Raw genomic sequence first — 23,580 nt, 5'->3', positions numbered from 1 at the left:
CCTGTGATCATAAGAATGTTCAGCCTAATGGCATGATATCATTTGTAATTTGTATACAATATAATATGCAACTCTTGGTTTTCTGTTTTGAGGAATAAGCAATAATTGTCCGTATTTACCTCCAGGTTGTGGTTCCCGGCAGTAATCGCAATGTGTTACTAGAGAGACTGATTCCCGATACCCCTTACTCTGTAAATGTGGTCGCCATATATGCTGATGGAGAAGGGAATCCTAGCGAGGGAGAAGGAAAAACATGTATGTACAATGTAAAACATAACCCTTTTAGCACATAGGACTGTTGAAAGATAAGTAGGTGACACGTTTATTTGTTTGTTTATAGAACATATAACTAAGAATTATTTGTTAATTTGCAACTTCGTTACAATGACAACCCTGTAATAATATAAAGTGGTAATTGTACGTATAGCAGTAAAAACAAGTTACAGTAGTGCTTTAAACGTAAGCAAATCATTAAGCGGTCCATTTAACTATATTTAAACAATAACAACCTCTGTATTTTTAAGTAATTGTCCATAGCCCTTGTGAATACACAAGCTAATGATAGTTCATTCATTACATTGGAGAAGGGAAAATACCTCATCTCCCTTCTTGAGATTGGGTCAGACTAGTCCATGCAAAACTGATTTACTGCTTATGAACACTGTGAATTCCAACATGTGAGGATATGTATAGTTTAGAGCAGAGAAGGGAAAGGGAGGACATGATAGAAACGTTCAAATATATCAAGGGTTTTAAGCAGGTACAGGAGGGAAACATTCTACAAAGGAAGAGAAGTATTAGACCACGAGGACGTGTACTGAAACTGGAGGGAAGTAGACTTTACAGAAATGGTAGTGAATAAGTGGAAAAGCCTCCACTCAGAGGTGGTAGAGGCTAATACAGTAGAGCAATTATACATGCTTGGGATAGATATAAGGATATCCTTACAAAGAACTAAGGATCAAATAGGGGTTGAGGTTACCATAGGTTAAAAAAAATGGGCAGAATAGATGGGCCAAGCGGTTCTTATCTGCTGTCAAATTCTATGTTCCTCTGTTTCTATATTACATATTTATATACAATTCTAATCTAAAGTTTTCAAGCTTCATGTGTCATTTCGCATCTCCCTGGATAGTTGGGGGTCAGACACCAAATGAGACAGCACAGCAGTGATAAGCAGATAAGATATGTGTGCATATTATGGGAGCTAATTTATGAGTACAACAATATTGTTTTTTTTAGATTTTTTTTTTATTATTTCAACTCTTAAGGTGTGCAACTGATTTAAGATTTTATTTGTACTTCCATAATTGTTGTTCCTTAAAGAATAATTGAAAAAAGATATTAGTAATACTGTAGAAATTATTTTTGCTTTGTTCCAGTTAATCAATTTGTTGAAGTTCATTAAATGACAATTCTAAATCAAATATTAGATATTACACCCTATGGGGTATTATTTTTCATATGTCACCCAAAACTGAATTTTTAGTATTCGGTTGAATTATTCTTTAACTTCTATCGACATGTTCTTGGCAAAGTTACCAATGGTGGACATTTGTACAAGAATCTATCTTTAGACTTAAGGTGCACAAAGAGTGTCTGAAGGTTTCCTTGGCACAGGTAAACCATATATTTATGCCAACATCAAACTAACAATGATTTCATTTATGTCTCTTATGAAGACCCCAAGAGGGAACTGGCTGCTGGTACTTATACATTGGCTGGGCCAAATTAAATTATATTATTATTAAAACTAATAACCTTATAAATTTAGGTCAGAATGTAACTGTTCTGCAGTGTTCTAAAAAATTCGGAATGGAAAGTTCAGCTCTGTGTTATATTAGAATTTTCCCCACTTTTGCTGATTGCTTTGCAAATCCCTCCAGAAACGTAGAGCTTTCCAAATACTTGTGGTATCCCTCTTTCCATAGTTTTGTTCATTCTGCGGTAGGTTTATTTCTTAATAATCTGTTAGTATGTCCTAGCTGGCAGCATTGTACTAGAAAGATCTTGTAAAGCAACCAGACGCTAAAAGTGTGGTTGGAAATTTCTGAATTTCCTGTGCTCACATGTCCGTAATACATATTTGACATTGCTGTTAAAGAAATATTAAGGTTAATATCCAGACTGATAATTGTTTTGTGCTTTTGTCATGCAGTACCTCGCAGTGGGCCAAAAAACATTAAAGTTTTTGGAGAGACAACCAATAGCCTTTCAGTAAACTGGGATCATGCCGATGGTCCAGTTCAGCAGTATCGAATTATTTATTCACCAACTGTTGGTGATCCCATTGATGAATATGTACGTTTTTTGATTTTGTTACACTTACAAAGCTTTCTAACTGTTGTATGATATATCTGATTATTGTTTTAAAGGCAATTAAACCATTGTGCAATGTATATACAGAATTTAGGATGATGAATGCATACAATATGTTGTATAACTGAGAAAGGAAAAACAAATTTGGTAAAATTCACGATTTAAACATTAATTACACGGTTTAGTTAAAAATGAGATTTATGGTTTAAGAGTTATGGTTTGGGATTATTTATCAGTTTCACAACTAATTAACATTTTCTTACTAAATAGTACATAATAAATTACGTATGTATCAAGCAGACAGTTGTGAAAGATAAATTACAATATTTAGCTTCTTAACTGCCACTTGTAACCTTTGGCAGTACTTTTACATGTACAAGGGAGGTTCAGCAAATATTCTAGTAGTTTGAAAATAAAGATGTCAATGTATACTTAAAATTTATAATTTTTTAATTGTAGTCTAAAAAGATACATTTTAATGTGGGTATCAAATGTTCACTTCAGTATTCATTTTACCTAAGGGATAACTATCTAAAATGAAATTTTCATCCATTATTTCTCCTCTGCACAATTAGGAGAACCATTTGACTCCCATGCCAAGCAAACATTTTATTTTATCTGAAGTTACCCTTTAAAAGGTAACTCCACCCTAGCCAACAAATTAATTTTGGGTGGAGTTCACTAACATAAAACACAAGTTCTACTTACCTTGGATCTGATAGGTCCACCCAAAGGCTCCAACATTCTACTGCTGTGATTCTCTTTCCTACTAAAGTGGGCCATGTTGAAGATGCCCCTCCCAGTAAACTTCTCATTTGCATGAATGAGGAGTTCACATAATAGATACATCAACTACTCTGCTGCCTGTTGGGGAGTTGTCTATAGCAAATAATAAGTTGAATTGGGCCTATGACTAAACATGAGCTTGGATTTTGACTTATAACCAGTGGAAAGGATTCTTCAGCTTATCCCAATCTCAATTGGATCTATGAAAATAAACATTCATTTATCTATATATTGTCATCTGAGTTCTTGAAGCGCTGATCTGTTGGCTGCTCCTGAACCCACATTTATGTGCAGTTGAGGCAAAAATAATTTCCCTTTATAGGTGAAGCAAAGTAACTGAGCTAGTGATTGACACTTTCAGATTGGCCATTAGATGCATTTGAAGTCAAAATAATTCAAATTGAGCAAAGTTTAATTTCCATTAGCTAATGTTGATGAATATACATAACTTTCCCCGCTTTGTTACATGCTTCCAAGCACTGTTTACACTCAGAGGTCTTAAGATTGCAGCACGTTTTTCACAACTATTATTTTATATAGTTTTTTAACTTATGTCCAATCTCGGCACAATGACGTGTCACTCCACTTTTAACCATATGTTATTTATTTTACAGACAATCTGCTTTCTATTGCAAGGCATGCATATTTGATGTTCATTTTGTAAAACAGATGTAGAATACATTATATTTGGACTACAATGTTTACAGTGGTTGTGTCAAAATAAAATCTGAGTATGTACTGTTCATGCTGCACGCATGTCCCCTACCGTATTGAGATAAATAGTCCTTTATTTTCCTTCCTCATCCTAACTTCCATTTAATAACTTACCTGACCATATGAAAAAGTCTATGCATAAAATTGAGCCCTTTAGTACTTATCAGAGGACTTCAGGGGGACTTTAAATAGCTTTACCAACAAAAGATTTGTTATTTGTTATGCTTCTTATACTGGAAATGAAAATGATAATGTCACTACATCACCTAATCCTCTATTTTGAAAAAAGGAATATGTGACATTTTTCAAGACTTATTTTTCTTATACTGTACTTTTTTTAAGACAACGGTACCTGGTAGGAGGAACAATGTGGTCCTACAGCCGTTAACGTCAGACACGCCATATAAAATCACTGTGGTGGCTGTGTATGCAGATGGTGACGGAGGACAAATAACTGGAAATGGAAAGACAGGTAATGATTTGAGAATGTATTTGTTTATGAGTGTATAATGTCCCTAATCTTTAATTTTGAAATCTTCATGGAACACATTTCAGTTTATTTGCACCAAGTTATTTCATCTATTCATGTAATTAATTTCAGCACATGTTGTCATGCACATTCGGTACAAGGATCCCAATGCGCTTTAATCTTACTCCACATTGCAATATTAAATTGTAGATTAATACCAGCGCTCACTCAAATTCAAAACCATTGAAACAGAGGTGCTCTGCTGTATAAAGTCTACAATTAAAAAAACAAATACATGCTTGATGCCTCATAAAGATTGTGGCTCCATACCTTACATGTTATAAGATTGTGATTGTGAGGCTCCATACTTGAAAAACACTGAACATGTGGCACTATACAATGTACAACGATGATGCAGAACAATTGTGGATTAGGAAGACTGTAGCTCTATAACCGATGACTCTATAATATTGTGGCACCTTACCTGATGAATGGTGCATTGTGTTGCTCAGTATCTGATTCCTGAGGAAGATTGTTTATGTAAACCTACTGACTAAAGCTAGGTACACACTACACAGTTTTCGTCCAATAATCGACTCAATCAGCCGACATACGACCGCTCGTTCAAAAGTCGGGTCAGTGTGTGTTGTGACACGATGGTTGAAAGTCTGCCGAAATGGACGATTGTCGCCTCATTTGGTTGGTCGTACCGTTAAATATTTTCGTTCCAATCTCGTTTCCGTTGTGTAGTGTGTATAAGTTTCCGACCGATCCACGACAGTGAGTACGAAATTACAGTCATTGCTCATGACAACATGGCTGTAAAAAGTCGCTAAAGGGACGTCCGCTCTTCCCTTTATCGTCCTAAACAAGGCTAGTGTGTATGCAGTCCATGGAGCGAGCAATCGGACCATCAATCGCATGTAAAATCGATCGGCATAAAAAGTTGGTGGAAAATTCTGTAGTGTGTACCCATCTTAAGGAAGATTGTGGCACTAGACATGTTTACTGTGAAAGATTATCGCTCCATACCTGCTGATTAAGGAAGATTGTGCTTCCGAACCTGATTATAGTAGAAGATTGGAACACTGTACTTTGATGACCGAGGAGAATTGTAGATCCATTATTAATGACTTGAAAATATTAGAAGATTGTTTGACTCCCTACTTGATTACTCAGGAAGATTGTGGTTCTATATTTTGATGATGCAGGATAATTATTCCATACTTTGATGACTATGGAAGATTGTAACTTCCTAACTGATGGTCTTAGGGCAATGTATCTACTTACCTGAAGACTAAGGAAGATTATGGCCCCCTACTTGTTGGCTGAGAAAGACTGTGGCTCAATACCTTATGATTGAGGAACATTATGATCACTGTTGTATGCAAACATTTGGGCACCCCTGGTCAAATTGCATGTCTCACTAAATCGCTAGATGAAAAGAAGTTAAAACAACCTCCGCAGCATACAACATTGTTACGTCTGCAAATTTGAATTTACGGTTACTATTTATTTGCTGCATTTAACCAATTGAAAGTAAAATAAAATAGTGAATGTGACATGTTCAAAAGTTGGGCAACATGTCAGTCAGTACTTAGTTACACCTTCTTTGGTAAATATCACATCTTCCAAATAATTCTTGCTTTAGAAATATAAGTTGGATTTATATATATATTTAGAATGTTTTTCCAGCTCTTCCTTGCAGAACTGTTCTAGCTCTGAAATATTCTTTTGTCTTGTTGCATTCACTGCATGTCTGAGATCACTGTGTAAGTCTGATGATATGTGGTCTGCAGCCATAGCCTTCCCGAGTTATTAGGGGTTATTGATCAACCAAAGTACAGTTCAAATGGTGTTTTGTTAAGTCATTTGTGTAGAAATGCACAACTTTAATGGAAAAGTACATGGATTTGTAGGCCAAAGTGACCTTGGCTGCAGTAGTACAGAAGTTTATGCTGTCTGATGAGTTAAGTTGGGTGGATTGGGAGCGTTCCTTGTTGAGCATGTATGAGGCACATGAGTGCACCCACATAAAAAGCAATATATTGTTTACCAGGACAAGGTCATTTAAATGGGGTGGGAGAATGCACATTGACTTGACTTTTCAAACACCTCTGATGTGGCAAAGATTGGGTCTCATCCTGTACTCTCAATGGTACATGTTTTCCACCTGGATTTTTAGTTGCACTATAACCGTTATGATGAGAACTCTCAAACACACACAAGTGAGATGTAATAACAACAGTCCCAATGGTCCCTCACTACTGTGATTAACCAACAAGCAAACAATCATAAAGCTTTTGTAAAGTAGGCTTATTGACTATGCTCCTCATATCTTAAATCATATGGATACATTGGATAAATCTTTACATTTTTAATGTTTTTATAGAGTGTATCAGAATTGAATTTTTATAGTGATATTTCAATATTATAATAACCAATGCAATAAGCTAGGTACATTTTTATATTTGCATATAGGAGACTGGAGGACCAAGTGTCCCATTTTATCTCTAATTTTGCTATAGGCAACATCCCCACTTTTTAAAACCTGCAGCTTAGTAAATCTAGCCCTTGGTGTACTTTATATGATCTCAATAAGATATTGTTAAATTCAGTGGAGTCCTGCTGAACGCATCAAAAATATGTTAGAGATGTATTAAAAGCATAAATGCCCTTTTGATTTCTTTCACATGTTTAATGCTGTGAGCTCCATTCATTGAATTGAATCCTGCAAGTTTTGGCCAGCCATTCTCTCTCTTACTTCATTGCATATACAGGCACATGTGTAATATATAAAACAATGTTGATACTTCCAACTTGTTATAGATTGTGCTGACTTTATATGTTATAGTACATTGCTATAATGTATTATATTACTGTGTTTTAGTTGGCTTGCTTGCACCAAAAAATTTGCAAGTTTCTGATGAATGGTACACCAGATTCAGAGTCTCTTGGGATAGAGCAGCCTCTCCAGTTCTTGGATACAAGCTCGTATACCAGCCACATGGTAAGAATATCATGTACATTTAATTAATTTACTCTGAGTAATTGGCAAACCTATTACCTCAATCAGAAATAATTATTCTGATGTATTGAAAGTGTTTATGTTAGAGGAAATCATACAAATCGGGTATAATTAACTTTGAATTTAATCATATTTTTTGTTTTTTATTTAATCACCTAATTGCTATTTGATCAATTTGATAAATCTTGCCTAAATCATAAGAACATTGTATTATTTTATATTTTAATTGAAAAGTGTATATTTGCATTACTTTGATATTTGTTGTAAAACCACACTTATCTTCACTCAGTTAACGGCTAGTTCAGAATGTCCCATGCTCTAGAGAAAGCAACTACAATGGGGGTGGCCAAAATTGAGACTAATGATCTGTATATACAATTTCAAGGACAACAAAATAAAACACATTTTATCAATCATAAGATAACAACTTTATTTGCTATTGTTTTTTATTCTTGTTCCTATGTAAAGATGCTGATGAATCAATGGAAGTTTTTGTTGGTGATGTAAACTCTTACACTCTTCAAAACCTGTCTCCTGGAACCGACTATAATGTAAAGGTGTATGCTCAGTATGATACTGGATTAAGTGGGCCGCTTTCAGGAATTGGAACAACTTGTGAGTCAACAGCTTACACTGTACAATTATTCTGTGGAGCCATATATTTTTTGTCCTGCATCATTTTTCTATTTGCTCTTATGACACAGTACAACCAGGTATACTGTACCAAATTTGGGACAGTGCCTCTTTCAGTTAATTATACTGTAAAATGTGTTGTTTGCGTATTAATGTAAAGGTAAAAATAATATTTCCGAATCCTGTATGATTGTTATATTGATAGGGGTAGAGCCAATTCCCCGCGTTGAACAACACGGCCCTCCTACTATATAACTATTACTACGGTAATTCCTCTGCTGATTTTTGCTCGCAGCTCAGTGAGCCGTGACCAAAAATTGGCGTTGAAATTACCGTAGTAATGGTAATAGTGCGTGGGCAGTGTTGTGCTAAAGAACAACGCGGGGGATTGAATCTACCCCTAGTGTTTTGCAGTACTCGTATGATCATAGACCCTACAAAATATTGTACCCTTATTTACAGCAATTTGTTGCAATCTTAAACTTTGTTAAATCTAAAACTAATGTGGCTGTTACTGCTTAACCTAACCTATTGGCTAAATATAGCAAATACATTTTCTTTTGTAAAATAATCCCCAATTCTATTAGTAGCCTCGGTATAACTTTCAAAGCACGGACGCTCTGCTTTGCAATTTGGCATGTTTATGTGGAGTTTGTTCCAGGTTATGAGAACAACATTCCAATGTTGGATTTATAGAATCTACGTATGTGGGCTTTGGGGGCAGATCATTCGTTGGTTAGTAATGTTGTTGTTCAGGTTTTTTTTATATCTGCTTTCCTGAAGGGAGTCATGTAAGCTTGATCCTGTTATCTTTGTTTAATTTCACTAAATCCCAAGTATGTTGTTCCTGCCAGAAATATACCCATGCACAATTCTTTAAAAGTAAGACAAAAATCATTCTGCTTCAGTAGTTGATTAATAGTCAATGCTATAAAATATTAAATTAGTTTGCTTAATATTCCTGAAGTTTTGTTATGTTTTTCCATTTGCAGTGTATTTGAATGTGACTGATCTGAAAAGTTATCAAGTTGCATGGGATTCATTCTGTGTTAGGTGGACTCCTCATAGATCTGCAACTTCCTACAGAGTCAAGCTGAACCCAGTTGATGGTACATATATATTTTTCCCCTAATTTACTGAGATACAAGACCCATAATGATGTCCCATTTGTGTATGAGCAAAGACGCATCTAGACACTTGTGTTTCCATATCTGTATTTTGAGTTACACAGCCAAGTTGCAGCCAAGGCTGGTGTTGAGATCGCCAGCGCCCCCTCCTGGAGGGTGCTTATTCCAATCCCTGCTATCTTTAGAGCTGAGGCTTAAAACATAATGGGACACATTGCCCCAGTAAGCACAAAAAAAGGGAAAAAAATATTAAATTTACATGTACCAGGACTAGTTTATGCCAGCCATGACTACTACTACACATCTGGAGTGGTAGGTGCGAGTTAATAAATAAAAAATAGATTAAACATAGTAATTAACCATTTTGTCCTTTGCACACTGCAGGTCTGCCTGGGCATGATGGCACATGGTGAACCACAATTGCCAGCATGCCCTGGCACTTGGGATACACCAACGGCCAGCACACACACTGTTTTGAAAATACATTTATTTGAAATAAAAACACACCTACAATTATCTGTATCACCCTCTTTATTTCTCACAAATATCTATGTGGAGACGGCTGGCCTTTTGTTCTTGTATAGTTCCATCTTGGCTAAATAAAAAATGATATATAACGATGTAGTACTAGCTCACTGAGAGCTCCCGTAGAGATTGAACTCTTACCAGTTATGTTAATAACCCGTGGATTTCCCATGCTCTTTGTTCAGGTTCTGTGCAATAACACATTTTTAGCAGTAAAAAGGCAGACTTATGTCTGAATCTACATTACCCAAATAATGTAATCCACTATTTAATAATTCTTAGTGTTCTAATAATCAGAGATGGGTGTGAGAGGGTCTAGGGTAGCAGGAAATATTGCATTCATCCTTGCGTGCTGTACAGACATCAGTCCCTGCCCCATTGAAGCTTACAGTCTAAATTCCCTAACACACAGAGAGAGAGAGAGACTACAGTCAATTAAATAGCAGCCAATTAACCTACTAGTATGTTTTTGGAGTGTGGGAGGAAATCAGAGTACCTGGAGGAAACCCACGCAAACACGGGGAGAACATACAAACTCCTCACAGATAAGGCCATGGTTGGGAATTGAACTTATGACCCCAGTGCTGTGAGGCTGAAGTGCTAACCACTAAGCCACTGTGCTGCCCATTGTATTGTTCTACAATATTTTTATGGTTACATAGTGAATACAAAAAATAATGTATTTCTAATTATGCTAATTCACAGGATCTCGTGGACAAGAAATAACTGTGACTGGATCAGAGTCATCAAATTGTTTTACTGGACTGAATCCTGATACTGAATATACAGCTACTGTGTATGTACAGACACCAAATCTTGAAGGCAGAGGAGTTTCAACAAAAGAGCGTACTTGTAAGTGAAAGATTAATATATAATAATGAATAATAATAATGATTACCATATAAACTTGTTGGCAGGCATTAAGCAGAATATATCAATCTTCAAATTCAAAGTTGTGTTTTATATATATATATATATATTAGAGTTCGCAGCAGCTGCGTTTCGGCAGCGCTGTCCTAAAAAGCAGCCGCGGAGCTGTCAAAGAAGCGTTCGCGGCGGTGCTGTATTGTATACAGCACCGCCGCGGACGCTTCTTTGACAGCGCCACGGCTGCTGTATAGGACAGTGCCGCTATGGTGGCCACTTAGTAAGCGCAGGGGAGGGTTTCTGGAGACTCAGAAACCCCCCCTGCGTGCGCCACTGCTATACTGGTATATACTGAGAATTGTAGCTTCTTTTTTCTTTACAGTTGTTCCTCTTAGATAGATTTTTGTGGTTACACCAATTCCCGAAGTATGCATTATATGTAATTATACAGTATATTATTACATATAGTACTGTGAGCTTTAGAGTCTTTTGGTGTGTGCAATTATTCCATAGTAAGCAATGTTTTGTGTTACTTTGTGACAAAACGTCGGACAGCAAATGTGTTCATTAGTCTATGCATGTTGGTGTTGCGAGGGAACAAGTACATGAGCTTACATCTTGGTTACATATCCAAACAGTATACTGTATGTAGACTTATGCACTTAATTATAATCTTCTTTTATTGAGATTTTTCAGTTGTTCTTTTAATTAGTCAGGACAAATAAAAAATGTTCTAGTGTGACACTATTATCACTAATAAATGTGTTTTCTAACCATAGTGATAAAGCCAACTGAATCACCTACTCAGCCTCCTGCTCCACCTCCACCTCCCACAATACCTCCATCCCGTGAAGGTAAGTTATATATCCCACAGACCTGGTTCTTTTTAAATTGGAAATGTTTTTATTTATAGAATACATATTCTTTAACTTTTCTGAATGTGTGATTGATTTACGCTTCTTACTATAAGTAAGTATGAGTAGTGACTAATATGTGACTAAGCCCCAGACTTGTTAAATATTATTAATCTTGGCACATAGTATCTTACCAGTTGGCCTATTATGATTTACTGTAAATTACAAATTACATTTTACGCTACAGATTACCAGACTGGCATATTCCATGCGCTGATTTGCCATGCCAAAATTTTTTTGGTTTGTTTGAATGAAGATTAGCCTGATAGCTTTATGTTTTCTTTTCTTTTACTTTACTAATCCCTTTGCTCCTAAATATAGTAAAATTCACTAGTAGAAAGCGACAAAGTCATTGACATGCATTATTCTTATTTGTCTATTTTAGTGTGCAAAGGGGCCAAAGCAGATATAGTGTTTCTGATTGACAGTTCTTGGAGTATTGGCGATGATAACTACAATAAAGTCCGTCAATTTATTTTTAATACTATTGGAGCTTTTGATGTCATCAATCCTGCTGGCATCCAGGTGAGATTACTAGTAATATACTTAAAGCAAATACCTGAGTATCGGAAAATCAGAAATGTTATTCTTAATCGTATTCTCTTTCTTTCAATTTGTATTTTTATTATATTACCTTTGTACAGCTTATATTAGCCTAAACAACTGTCTCCATTCGGTCCTTATGTGATGCACACTTTATTCTCATAAAATGGGACACTTCATATTTTATATCCCACATTTAGGATTCCCACTGTTCTCGAGAATGAGCACAGGCCGGATTAGACTGAAGATGGTGGAGGCAATCAGTATATAAGTACAGTAGCTCCACCTAATTGCCAGCCTATACTGGAGCGGTGGGTCTGGTCAGTCTCCATTCATTTAGGACAGTAATAACTGAAACAAACATAAATAACTGCTGGATCTCTTTAGAGAAGCATTTCATACTTCTCCTTGAGGTTTACAGTAAAACAAAGTTTTCAGAATTAAACTGTCCACTCTCCTATGTCTTGTATGTTTTTTTTTCATTTCTTGAAAAGATTAAAAAACATTCACTATCACAACTGAGTGGTTTCCAAGAGTATGCCCAGTAGAGGGTACGATAGTGCACAACCAAACACTCAGTGGGATAGTTGGACAGAATAGTGGTGTATTGATGTATTGATCAGTGTATTAGGAATGAAGTGTTCACATTAGTGTACATATACAGTTTCAATCCATACATACATAATACATTACCTTGTAAAATATGGAGAGTGAAAAAGAACTGTGAGATATTATTCCCATTCTGTGAATTGCTGCAGGTATCATTCGTGCAGTTCAGCGATGATGCGCAAACTGAATTTAAGCTAAATACTTACGCTGATAAAGCTCAAGCACTGGGAGCACTTTCCAATGTTCGATACAAGGGAGGAAACACAAAAACAGGTACGGTGTACATTGCCTTGGTACGTTTGTAGTGTAATAAATGAAAATGTATTCTACAAGACTAGCTGCTACGGAACTGAAGCATTCATGCGGTTCTTAAATTCAGATAAAATAGATGTCTACATACAATAACAACAGTATAGCATGTAATGCTAAAGGGTATACAGTATATGGTATAGCCTAATGATAGTATAAAAGTAATATGAAATGTATGGATTTGTTCATTTAAAATATATTGGTTTACTTATGAGTATTACTCTTTCTTTATATAACGTCAATCATATTGTGCAGCACTGCACAGAGAATAGGTAATCATTCACAGTCCCTGTCCCATTGGAGCATACAGCCTAAATTTCCTAATACACACATGAGCACCCAATGGAAACTCTTGCAGACAGGGCCCTGGTCAGAATCAAACCAATGACACCGGCGCTGTGAGGCAGCTATGCTAACCACTCTGCCACCATACTGTGTGATGAAGCGTGTGCACTGCTTTTATGTTTAGTTGTAAACAGCCTCCAATGTTTTGCCATAGGAACTTTCTGAAAAAAATAATTTATAGTCTGAACTTCAGAGTATATTTTCAGAATAATAGTTGATTTTGATAAAATTGTGAAAAATTAAATAAACAATGAATTTAGATTGGGAGAACAACTACATAGTATGATTGTTATATTATTTAATTGTTCTGTTACAGGAAAGGCACTGAAGTTTGTCCGTGATAAGGTTCTGACTGTCGAAAATGGAATGAGACGCTCTGTTCCCAAGGTGCTGGTAGTAGTGACAGATGGAAGATCTCAGGACGATGTAAAGAAGTCTGCTATGGATATACAGCACTCCGGTGAGTTTGCCTTAGAAACACGCTAAAAAACTCCCTTACAAAGTCGCAATGGAGAAATTCAATTTATGAGATAGTGTAATAACATAAGCATAGTAGAAGTCATTGAGACATTCTCTGCTTAAATAAAAACAAAAGACCAAGGAATATAAGACCCATATGACAATAAGACTGATTGACTCATTGTTATTTAATCTCTATTTGGGGTAAGTTATATTACTCAGTATATGGTTGTCATTTCTCAGTTTATAACATAGCCCATAGATTAGGTAATTGGCAGCACTCTAGTAAAATGGAGTTACCATTAAAATGATATGAATGATATAATAATGGGGTTATGCTATAATCAACATAATATTAATGAACATTTTCGGATTCTAATTAGACTATCCCATACATTTAGTTTATATTCATTTGTGGAGCTGTAGTTCCTAGATATTATTCCCTATTTTTAAGATAAGCTTAGCCTGTTTGGGATAACTACAGCTTTAGGATTGCTCTCCAAGTGTGTTCGTGTTACCTATAAATGAGTTTACCCAATAGTAATATCCTCATTGCCAATATGGAGGTGGACTGGTTCTGCAGCTATCTATAATATTGTACCTTATGTGCCTTTTGACAATATCTAAGTGTATAGAGATATGCACAGGACATTTGGATTTATATGCTAAAAAAGAATGTGCATAGCTAGTGAAGAAGTGGGATAAGAGATACTAAATGTTTATTAATAAATACAATCCATATTGATAAATACAGTCCTGAATGTAAAGAAAACCCTAATGAGTACAATATCTTGTGTCATTTTCAGGTTTCAGTGTCTTTGTGATTGGAGTGGCTGATGTAGATTACAATGAACTTAGAAATATAGGCAGTAAACCAAGTGAGCGCCATGTTTTTATTGTTGATGACTTTGATGCTTTTGAGAAGATCGAAGATAATCTCATTACCTTTGTGTGTGAGACAGCAACTTCAAGTAAGTCCCAACACTAACCATGCCTATTTACTCTTACACAATTATGAGATTGCTTGTTAAACGTTGAATAATTGCATTTAACCCCTTAATGATCACAAGGACCAGACTCATTTCTACATATTTGAGATTAGGCGGGTTCCCAAGAAATAACTTTAAAACGATTTTCTTTGCACACTTTTTTTGTGTTTGTTTTTCTCAGTAGAAATTGAGCTTTGTTTTGATAGTATATTGAAATAAATATATATTTCCTTATTCTGCTTGTAATAAAACATAGGTAAAAATAGGAAGAAAAAAACTTTTTTGAGATACCACCAAAGGTTACTTTTAAGTAAATAGGCCAACTCCATCAATTTACCCCAAACTTTAATTAGCTGTTTTTATACCATACCAAATATGTATACATATTTGGCATACCTTTATTTGGCATAGTTACATAGGGTAGAAAATGCACGCAACTTTGTCTGTATTTTGAGTTGCGCTTATTCTTACGTCTACTTGTCCTTGGACAGGCCGGTAAGTGGTGTATAAGTTCAGTACAGTAAGGATGTGAAAATGAAAGCCAACATGCTTCTTAGAGATGTGTTTGATCTTGACAAACAGGAATCTTTAAAATACACCTTTCAGGGTGCATAGTTTTACATATCTCAGTTTCTGTGTTGATTATGAATATGGCTGCACATTTGCACTGACCTATCTATAAGCAAAATTTAAATACCTTAAGATACATGCAACTCAAAATACAGCAATAGAAATGTAAGTGTACATTTATGTTTATTTGCTAAAGCTGCACTTTTGCATGTAACAATAGACTAGACTCCCATGGGCATATTCAATTCCGCGAACGGCCGCGAACCTAATCCGCGGTACCGCAATAACGTGGGTTTTCGTTCGCAGCCCATAGGGCTGCGTCCGAAAATCCGCGTTATCGCGGTACCATATTACCGGCAGTACTGCGCATTTTCCGCGGTAACGCACATTACCGCGGATCGGATCGGAATTGAATATGCCCCCCAGTGTTCAAATTTGAAAGCTATATGTAGCAACTGTAAGACCAGAAAGGCTGTTACTGAAAACGCTAATATGTGATATCCAGGTTGGCCGTATATATAAATGTCCCAAGGATTAGAAGAAGTTTCTCTATATACGGCATAAATCAGTTGTCATCATAAACTATATTTTTTAAGGAGCATAAGTGTATGAAAAGAAGTTCCCAATAGCACTCAATAGCACAAAAAAACAATTTGTTTTCAATTGTAAATGTACAGTAACATTTAATAGCCAATCACAAATTAGCTTTTTTTCGTCTAGCACAAATTATTACATCTTGATATCTACCTATAGATATATTTGTATGCATGGATTTCTTCTGCAAGGTATAATGAGAAGTGGCACACAATGATCCACAGGAGTGCACACTATACTGTCATCCTGCTGTAACTATGAATTTTGGGAACAGAAGAACATTTTGTTTCATTAGAATTTTTTTTTAAAAAAAAATCACTATTGTGCTTGAAACCCCACCAATAGAAATGCCTGGTTGTTTTTGTAGTCTGTCTCCATTCTTCTATAGTTAAAATGCACTAAATAATGAACTACAACTATTAAAGCACTCAGTTCCCATTCACCCTTGCTTCTCCCACTGTCAAGAGAAACAAGTCCTCCCATAAGCATTACTATTAGTAGTGCTCTGGTTGAGTGACAGATTTTACAGCCAATCACAGTTTCTGCAAATATGGAACCTGAAATTAGGGGAACCAAAAGTCACAAACCAAATAGTTTTATTTATACCACATTAAAAATGCAGGTTAGTGACTTCATATGATATCTTTACCTGACCAGTCAAATGCTGAAAATTAGTAAGCTTCCCTGAGCATAACTACTTCGTCAATTTAACAATGACAGTTTCTGCAGAGGTAAAATGTCATAAAAGCAGAACAAGTAATTTGTACTTGAAATATCCGCAGGACACATAAGAGCTGATAGCGGCTCTATGGTAGAGTATAGGAACATGATAGCAGGGGAAGGCTACATGAGGATGATGAGGCAGAAGAGAGCTGTATTATGAACAGGGCTGGATTAAGACAATGTAGGCCCCTGGGCTAAGGGTACTGTGAGGCCCCCAGTAATTTGTAAAGGCCCCTGCTCCTCCTGCAGCAAATTCACACCCACCCTCAGCTCCGATGTATCGCCTCCACTCCTCCTTCCCTCCTGATATATAGAAAAACAGCACTTACCTGGTCTCTCATCTTCGCTACAAGCTCCAGGCTGCGACACCTCTTCTTACTTCTTGCCCTGCTGTCAGTGTGGGCACAGTGGGCAGCGCACTGTTTAATGAGTAGGTCTTGTGAGACTATGAGTCATAATAGTCTCACGAGACCTCCTCACTAAGTAGCACACTGCACACTGTGCCCACACTGACAGCAGGGCAGCTAACAGCATCAGATTTGCTGTTAGCTGCGCCTGCCTAAAGAGAATGAATGGGAGGCAATGGCAGTGACAGTCGTGAGCGAGGCCGCGCCGAAGCGATCGCCTAGCATTTTTAAGTAAAAATATTTGTTAGGGTCCCCCAGGCTGCCTGAGGCCACTAGGCTATAGCCAAGAAATGCCATTACGCTAATCCGGCTCTGATTACGAAGATGGGCTGGAGGCAGCGTTGTAGAAAATAAATACTGCACAAAGGGGTATTAATGATGTTTTTCTTGCTAAAAGTTTTTATCATTTGTTGAGTGCGGCTTGCTTCAAACATTTTGAATAATTTGACACTGCCAGATGTGAAGTTTATTTGCTTTAACTGTACTGTTTCACTTTGAATTAAGCTACAGATTAGAACAGACAGAAATCCTCAAAAACCTTTGAATCAATAGTTCAATTACAAATGAATTTGGTCATGCTGACCTTTCTCTTAACCACACGCCAAAAGAATGTTTGGCATGTGGTCAAGTGCCCAATTGAAAGTTGAGCTTTTCTTATTTCTAGGAATATTAAACTCCAAGTTCATAATAAATGACACATCAGGAAATTAGTGCCAATAACAAGTACACTTTGTGCTCTTGTGTAAGCATAGCTTCCATTTGCATTGTGAATTCCATAAACTTTCTAATAACTTTATAGAGTGTTAGCAATACACATAAGATCAAAAGGTACATCATGTTATCCATGTCATGCTTCATGTTTATAGCGGTGCTGAAATAAGATTATTCTGTCTGCTCATTAAAGGAAATAATGCCACATGTATTTTCATGTAAAGTCATAGATGTATGAGGTATTGTTGGCTATGAAGCAGATGACATCACCTTGTGTATGTTTATTTTCCAGCCTGCCCACTTATTTACCTCGATGGATACACATCACCAGGTAAACGCTTTACGTTGTATCCTGTCCCAGACATACTGGGATTCTTACATGTTGTGCAGTGTATTCATGCTTATGTTTCTCTCCAAGGCTTCAGGATGCTGGAGGCGTACAACCTTACAGAGAAGACATTTGCATCCGTCCAAGGTGTTTCCATGCAACCTGGTTCTTTTAACAGCTACCCTGCATACAATATTCATAAAGATGCCTTCCTCTCAATACCTACCTCGTAAGTAAACATATGTTATTTTCCTTATATCCTGCTAGCTAGTGAAGATTTGCTTTCTGATATTTTGTTACTGTCATGTAACTAGTTCTAATTGTGCATAAATAGATCTAGGCCTCTGCACTGGGCACATATAAACACAGACATGGATCAAGCAAACACATTTTATGTCTGGGATTAAACACAGCTATGTACAAACACATATAATGCTTCCTTAAAGCAACAAGTTTCCTTAGAGTATTTTGGTTTTTTCCCCAGGACACATATATAATGGTCATAACTGGTTAAATTGGCCGTCATCGTCATTTATTTGTAAGGCGCCACAGAACTTTGCAGTACTGGACCTTCAGGTGTAAACATGAAACTAAGTGTAGATAGTCTATAGTCTAGACAAAGAGGGCAATGCTGGCACAATAGAAGCTAGTTGGACATGATGTGTCATGGGATTGGAAGTGGTAGTACATGCAGAGCGAATAGTATCGGGTGGGGGTAGGATAGGCTACAGTGAATAGGTGGACTTTGAGAGAGTGCTTGAAAGATTGATGGTGGAGGAGTGCCTGGTCATGTAGGGAAGGACATTTCATAAGTGGGGAGCAGCATGGGAGAAGTATTTGAGATATGAGTGGTGGTCAGCAGAGGAGGAGAGGTGTAGGTCAGAGGCAGATTGAGGAAGGTGTGAGGGAGTGTATCTCATAACGAGATTAGTGATTTATGAAGAGTTGAGAAGTTGGTGAGGGTCTTGAAGGTGAGGAATTGAATTTTGAAGGAATTTATTTTTGGATAAAATGGCCATTGCAGGGATTTTCAGAGTGGCACAGTGGATGTGGAGCAGTGGAAGAGGAAGATCATCATTGCTGTAGCATTTAGGACAGATTGTAAATGAGAAACATGAGTGAGGGTAAAGGCAGATTGTAGGAGATTGTAGTAATCAAGGTGAGAGATAATGAGAATAGATAAGGGTTTTTGTAACATCACGAGTGAGAAAGGGATGTATTCTGGTAATGTTTAGAAGCAGGAACTGACAAGAATGAGGCTGAGAGCAGAGTTAAGGTTAACACCAAGGCAGCAGGCATGGGGAACAGGGAAGATAGTGATATTGTCAAACATGAGGGAGACTAGAGTAGGGGAGGAATATAATGATCCCCATTTTTAACCTACAGTATAGGGGCATCCAGGTGAAGATGGCAGAGGGGCAGTTGGACATATGGGAAAAGAGAGAATGAAATAGTTCAGAAGAAAGAGGTAGATTTGTGTGTATCGTCAACATATAGGTAGCAGTGGAGGTCAGAGAAGGATGTAAGTTCTCCGAGAGAAGTGGTGTAAAGAGGGCAAAGCAGAGAGCCAAAAAGACAGCCTTGAGAATCCCCAAAAGATAGAGAGAGTGGAAGAGAGGATGTATCAGTAGTAGAGGCACTGAAGGAGGGTTCAGAAAGGTAGGAACCACGAGACAACAGTGATGCAAAATGTCGAGGAGAAGAGAGTGGTTGACTGATTGAAAGTGTCAGAGAAGTCAAGGTGGATGAGTGGGGAGAAGTGACCCTTCAATTTAGCCATGCGTACATCATTGACCATGGTATATTTGTACCTGAGGTAGGGAAATTAGATATCCACTGGAAATGTGACTGATGGGCCTGAATAAAATTATTTTCTACAGCACTGCAAAATGTTTTGGCTATATAGTTATTGAATGTTTACAATTTATTTAACACTCTCTGAAATCCCAGCTCTTTATTAAAGCCTGCCCTACTCTCACTTGTACTACTTACACTGCTGCACCCTCCCTACTTAAATTGATATGACTTACACTGGTGTACCCTCCCTACTTACACTTATACTAGTTACACAGGTGCACCCTCCATACTGTTCCAATCCCCACTCTGATCAACACTTAGGGCTAGATTTACTAAGCTGCGGGTTTGAAAAAGTTGGGATGTTGCCTATAGCAACCAATCAGATTCTAGCTTTCATTTATTTAGTACATTCTACAAAATGACAGCTAGAATCTGATTGGTTGCAAAAGGCAACATCCCCACTTTTTCAAACCCGCAGCTTAGTAAATCTAGCCCTTAGTCCTCTTGTCTCAGCTCTGCCCTTTTCTTCTGCTCTTTTCACAATAATGATTGTAAGCACTTTCATGAACAGGGCCCTACTTCTCCTTTCAGTTTTACACATCCGTATTTATTTTGTCTACCTTGTATGTCTCTATTTTATGTATGCTCTGTATTCTACAGTGACCAGCACTGTGAAGCACTCATGCACCTTTAAAATTATCATCATCATCATAATAATAATAATATTACATAATGATTTATCGCTGAATATGTCCATGTCTTCTGTATTCCTTCTATTTGTTTGGTTGGTCTTTGTAAGAAATTAGAATCTGCCACTAAGAAAGAGAAATTGATCATGTAATGTGGTTCCTTTTATATACAGAGAACTGCATCCCGAAGGATTGCCACCTTCCTACACTATCATCTTATTGTTCCGCGTGCTCCCAGAAACTCCCAATGAGCCATTTTCTATATGGCAGGTTACAGACAAGGGTTATAAGCCTCAGGCAGGAGTGACCCTGGATGGTTAGTATCTTTATTTATTTTTTATTAGTTTTGTCCATTTTCAGATTTCAGAATTGCTAAGCAGAAAAGTTCATAAGAAGTTAATTTCCCTAAATGTTTTCTTTAGTTCCTGTCCTTACCACTTCAGCTATGGTGTTTCCACACAAAGGAGAGAAGGTCCTGTTTTACTTAAGGATCTGTCAGTCCTTTTACTTTTGATGCTTAAAGATATGTATAATTACTAAATTACCTGTGATAATGACCCACAGCACCACAGAGCACATTGGGAGACACCAGGAATATGATTGCTGATTCTGTGCCAAAATATTAATATTTTGGTGACCTAGGGAGCTTCCAGATGCCAGAACATTGTAGTAGTGATCACTGTAGTTTGACGGAAGGTCATAATTAGCGTCACCATTTTACTGTCAGATATAAAATGCTAAAGAAAAATAATTGAGGCTTATATAAAATGTATATATGTAACTTTATTAATTCATGATGTCTCTAACATAAAATATGGGTTCTTTCCAAGAGTCAGTGGGGCTGGCAACAATGGCGTTAATATGTTTCTAGTTGTCTTACCTGTCTCCCCTACTAGCTTACCACCAATGCAATTCTGAATAAAAAAGAAAATGTCTCATTAACATCATTGCTTGCCAGTGAATTGAGAGGCATATGACTATAATCAGTCGTCGAAGTGGGAATCTAGAAGTGCTGGTATGGAAGTGTGAGGAGACAAGCCAGGGGCCGTCTAGGCCCCCAGAAGCTTTAGAGATTTTGATAGTGTTAAATTAATTTTAGATTTTTTTTTAATATTATATAGTATAATATATAACATATTAAATGATGTATAGCTATCTGCCTTCTGTCCCCCTCCTCCTGTCTGTCTATCCACCTACCTTTCCTGTGTTACCTCACTTTCCTTAATATATCCCAAATTCTAGTACAGCTCTTTAATGTCTCCCCTGTTTTGTCTAACCTCTTACTAATCTCTTCCATGTGTCCCTTCTCCTTTCCTTTATCTGTCTGTCTGCTCTCCCCTATGTACCCCATCTCTCACTCCTCACCTGCTCTCCTTTGTGCCTGATCATCTGCTTCTCTTGCTGCCTTACTTACCCTATGCACATCTGGCTCCCTCCCCCCTTACCCCCCCATCCTGTCTAACTATACTGGTATGTTGCATCTTTGGGAATTGGGGAACACAACAAACAAATTTGAACCCATACCAGCACCAATCCAAAGCAACCTAGGGTTAGAAGTGGGAAAATAGTTTTGGATCTTTTGGGTATTTAATTCTATTGGACATCCTTGCAGTGTGGAGCAAAGTTTGACCTTGCTAGATTGTAATACAGCAAAAAATGACTGGCCGAGTGGTGCCCCGGCAGTTAGACAGCAGGTGGAAACATGCATAGGTTTCTGTCTGCCATATATGATGCGCCCCCAGTCCGAGATGAGAGTACTCCAGCCAAGATGGTGTGGCACCCTCCAGACCGGCGCTCACATGCAGTTTTCTTAATGATCAGAAATGAGTAGACATTGCCTCCTGAATCAAAGCATACTGTTCGCTGTGGGGAGAATAAGTGCCGGTAAGTCATACTGGCACATACCGCCCCACTCCTAGCATTGGACATAATGCACAATATAGCTTCCTCACTATGTGTAGGCAACAGTGCTTGTTTTTCCTATGGAGGCCTAATGTACTTGTAATATTCAGGACAACTACAAAAAACAAAACTCTGATTTCTATAAAGTTTTACCAGGGATTAAGTATCAAACTGATATTTTGGAATAATAGAAGAAGAGGAAAGGTTTTAGGACAGAGGAAAAAGAAGAAGAGGAAAAGTTTTATGATATCAGTGCATGGAAAGTAGCTCTACTGTAATTTGGTATGTTGGTATTTTGGAATGTCTAAAAATTAAAATAACGATGAAATAACGTTAACCATGTAGTTATTTATAATACTTGAGCATTTAGCTTTGTTTTAGTATGTTCATGAATCAAAGGTAAATTACTTAAAATCATTGCATATTCATGTCTCTAGGATCCAAGAAGTCGCTTTCATTCTTCAACAAGGGAGCAACAGGAGAGACTCAGACAGTAACATTTGATGGTGATGAAATAAAGAAACTCTTTTATGGAAGCTTCCACAAGGTAAACTACATACATATGTACCAAATACATAGGTTTTAACACTATCTAAAATAATGAAAATAATAACAATAATAATGATCTTAATAATGAAAAGATACTGAAAGGAATAAAAGATTTTTTTCAAACAGTTGTGTTTGCATTGAGTTAAAAAAAAATGTATTTCAGGTTGATTAAAAACAAAACAAAAAAGACTGTATTTGTTCAATTGAGAATGCCATTAAATTGTGTGTGTCTTTTTTTTAGCACAATCTCTATAGCAGGCTATAAGAAGAATGTTGTTTATTATAGTTTACAGTTGCCACTGGCAACCAAAATCAAAATGCTTCATCTTGATCTTAATTTACAGAAAGCTTTCAATCCTTTGTGATGCTTGTCATTTTTGCAAATTTGTAGATGTAGAGCAGCGCACCTATGCTGTCAAAATGTAAAATGTCCAGTTTTTGTCCACATGTTTACGCCAATAACAACTGGAAACTGTATTTCAGTTAGAGGTAGAGGATTAACTGAACAGTCTCATAAATTCGGATGAATGCGTTTAAATATAGACTTCAGTCACCTACATTCCAAAATGTTGGATGATGATCAAACAGAACAGTTATGCTAGTTATAAAATAAAGTATTTGCCGTAAGTGAGACAGATAAAGTGCAAGATCAGCAGCTAATCATGTGGACTAGG

The 23,580-nt window shown here is 36.9% G+C and overlaps 1 protein-coding gene across 3 annotated transcripts in view; it reads left to right on the top strand.

Annotated features, from left to right (window-relative positions):
- The window catches only part of COL12A1 (collagen type XII alpha 1 chain), a 142,229-nt gene that overhangs the window by 84,873 nt on the left and 33,776 nt on the right, over window positions 1–23,580 (top strand). For all 3 annotated transcript variants that reach the window (XM_075202636.1, XM_075202638.1, XM_075202637.1), the window contains 16 exons: window positions 126–255; window positions 2,159–2,301; window positions 4,162–4,291; window positions 7,179–7,298; window positions 7,785–7,931; window positions 8,942–9,058; window positions 10,307–10,453; window positions 11,248–11,322; window positions 11,768–11,907; window positions 12,684–12,807; window positions 13,505–13,648; window positions 14,454–14,618; window positions 17,934–17,972; window positions 18,060–18,198; window positions 20,629–20,771; window positions 22,795–22,904. In XM_075202636.1, the coding sequence (XP_075058737.1) occupies window positions 126–255; window positions 2,159–2,301; window positions 4,162–4,291; window positions 7,179–7,298; window positions 7,785–7,931; window positions 8,942–9,058; window positions 10,307–10,453; window positions 11,248–11,322; window positions 11,768–11,907; window positions 12,684–12,807; window positions 13,505–13,648; window positions 14,454–14,618; window positions 17,934–17,972; window positions 18,060–18,198; window positions 20,629–20,771; window positions 22,795–22,904 (2,013 nt within the window). The remainder of the gene's footprint in view (window positions 1–125; window positions 256–2,158; window positions 2,302–4,161; window positions 4,292–7,178; window positions 7,299–7,784; window positions 7,932–8,941; window positions 9,059–10,306; window positions 10,454–11,247; window positions 11,323–11,767; window positions 11,908–12,683; window positions 12,808–13,504; window positions 13,649–14,453; window positions 14,619–17,933; window positions 17,973–18,059; window positions 18,199–20,628; window positions 20,772–22,794; window positions 22,905–23,580) is intronic.

The sequence above is a fragment of the Mixophyes fleayi genome, chromosome 3 (assembly GCF_038048845.1).
Source record: "Mixophyes fleayi isolate aMixFle1 chromosome 3, aMixFle1.hap1, whole genome shotgun sequence".
NCBI classification, from domain to species: domain Eukaryota; kingdom Metazoa; phylum Chordata; class Amphibia; order Anura; family Limnodynastidae; genus Mixophyes; species Mixophyes fleayi.
The sequence above is the reverse complement of the archived record's forward strand: the minus strand, read 5'-3'. Positions and strand labels throughout refer to the sequence as shown.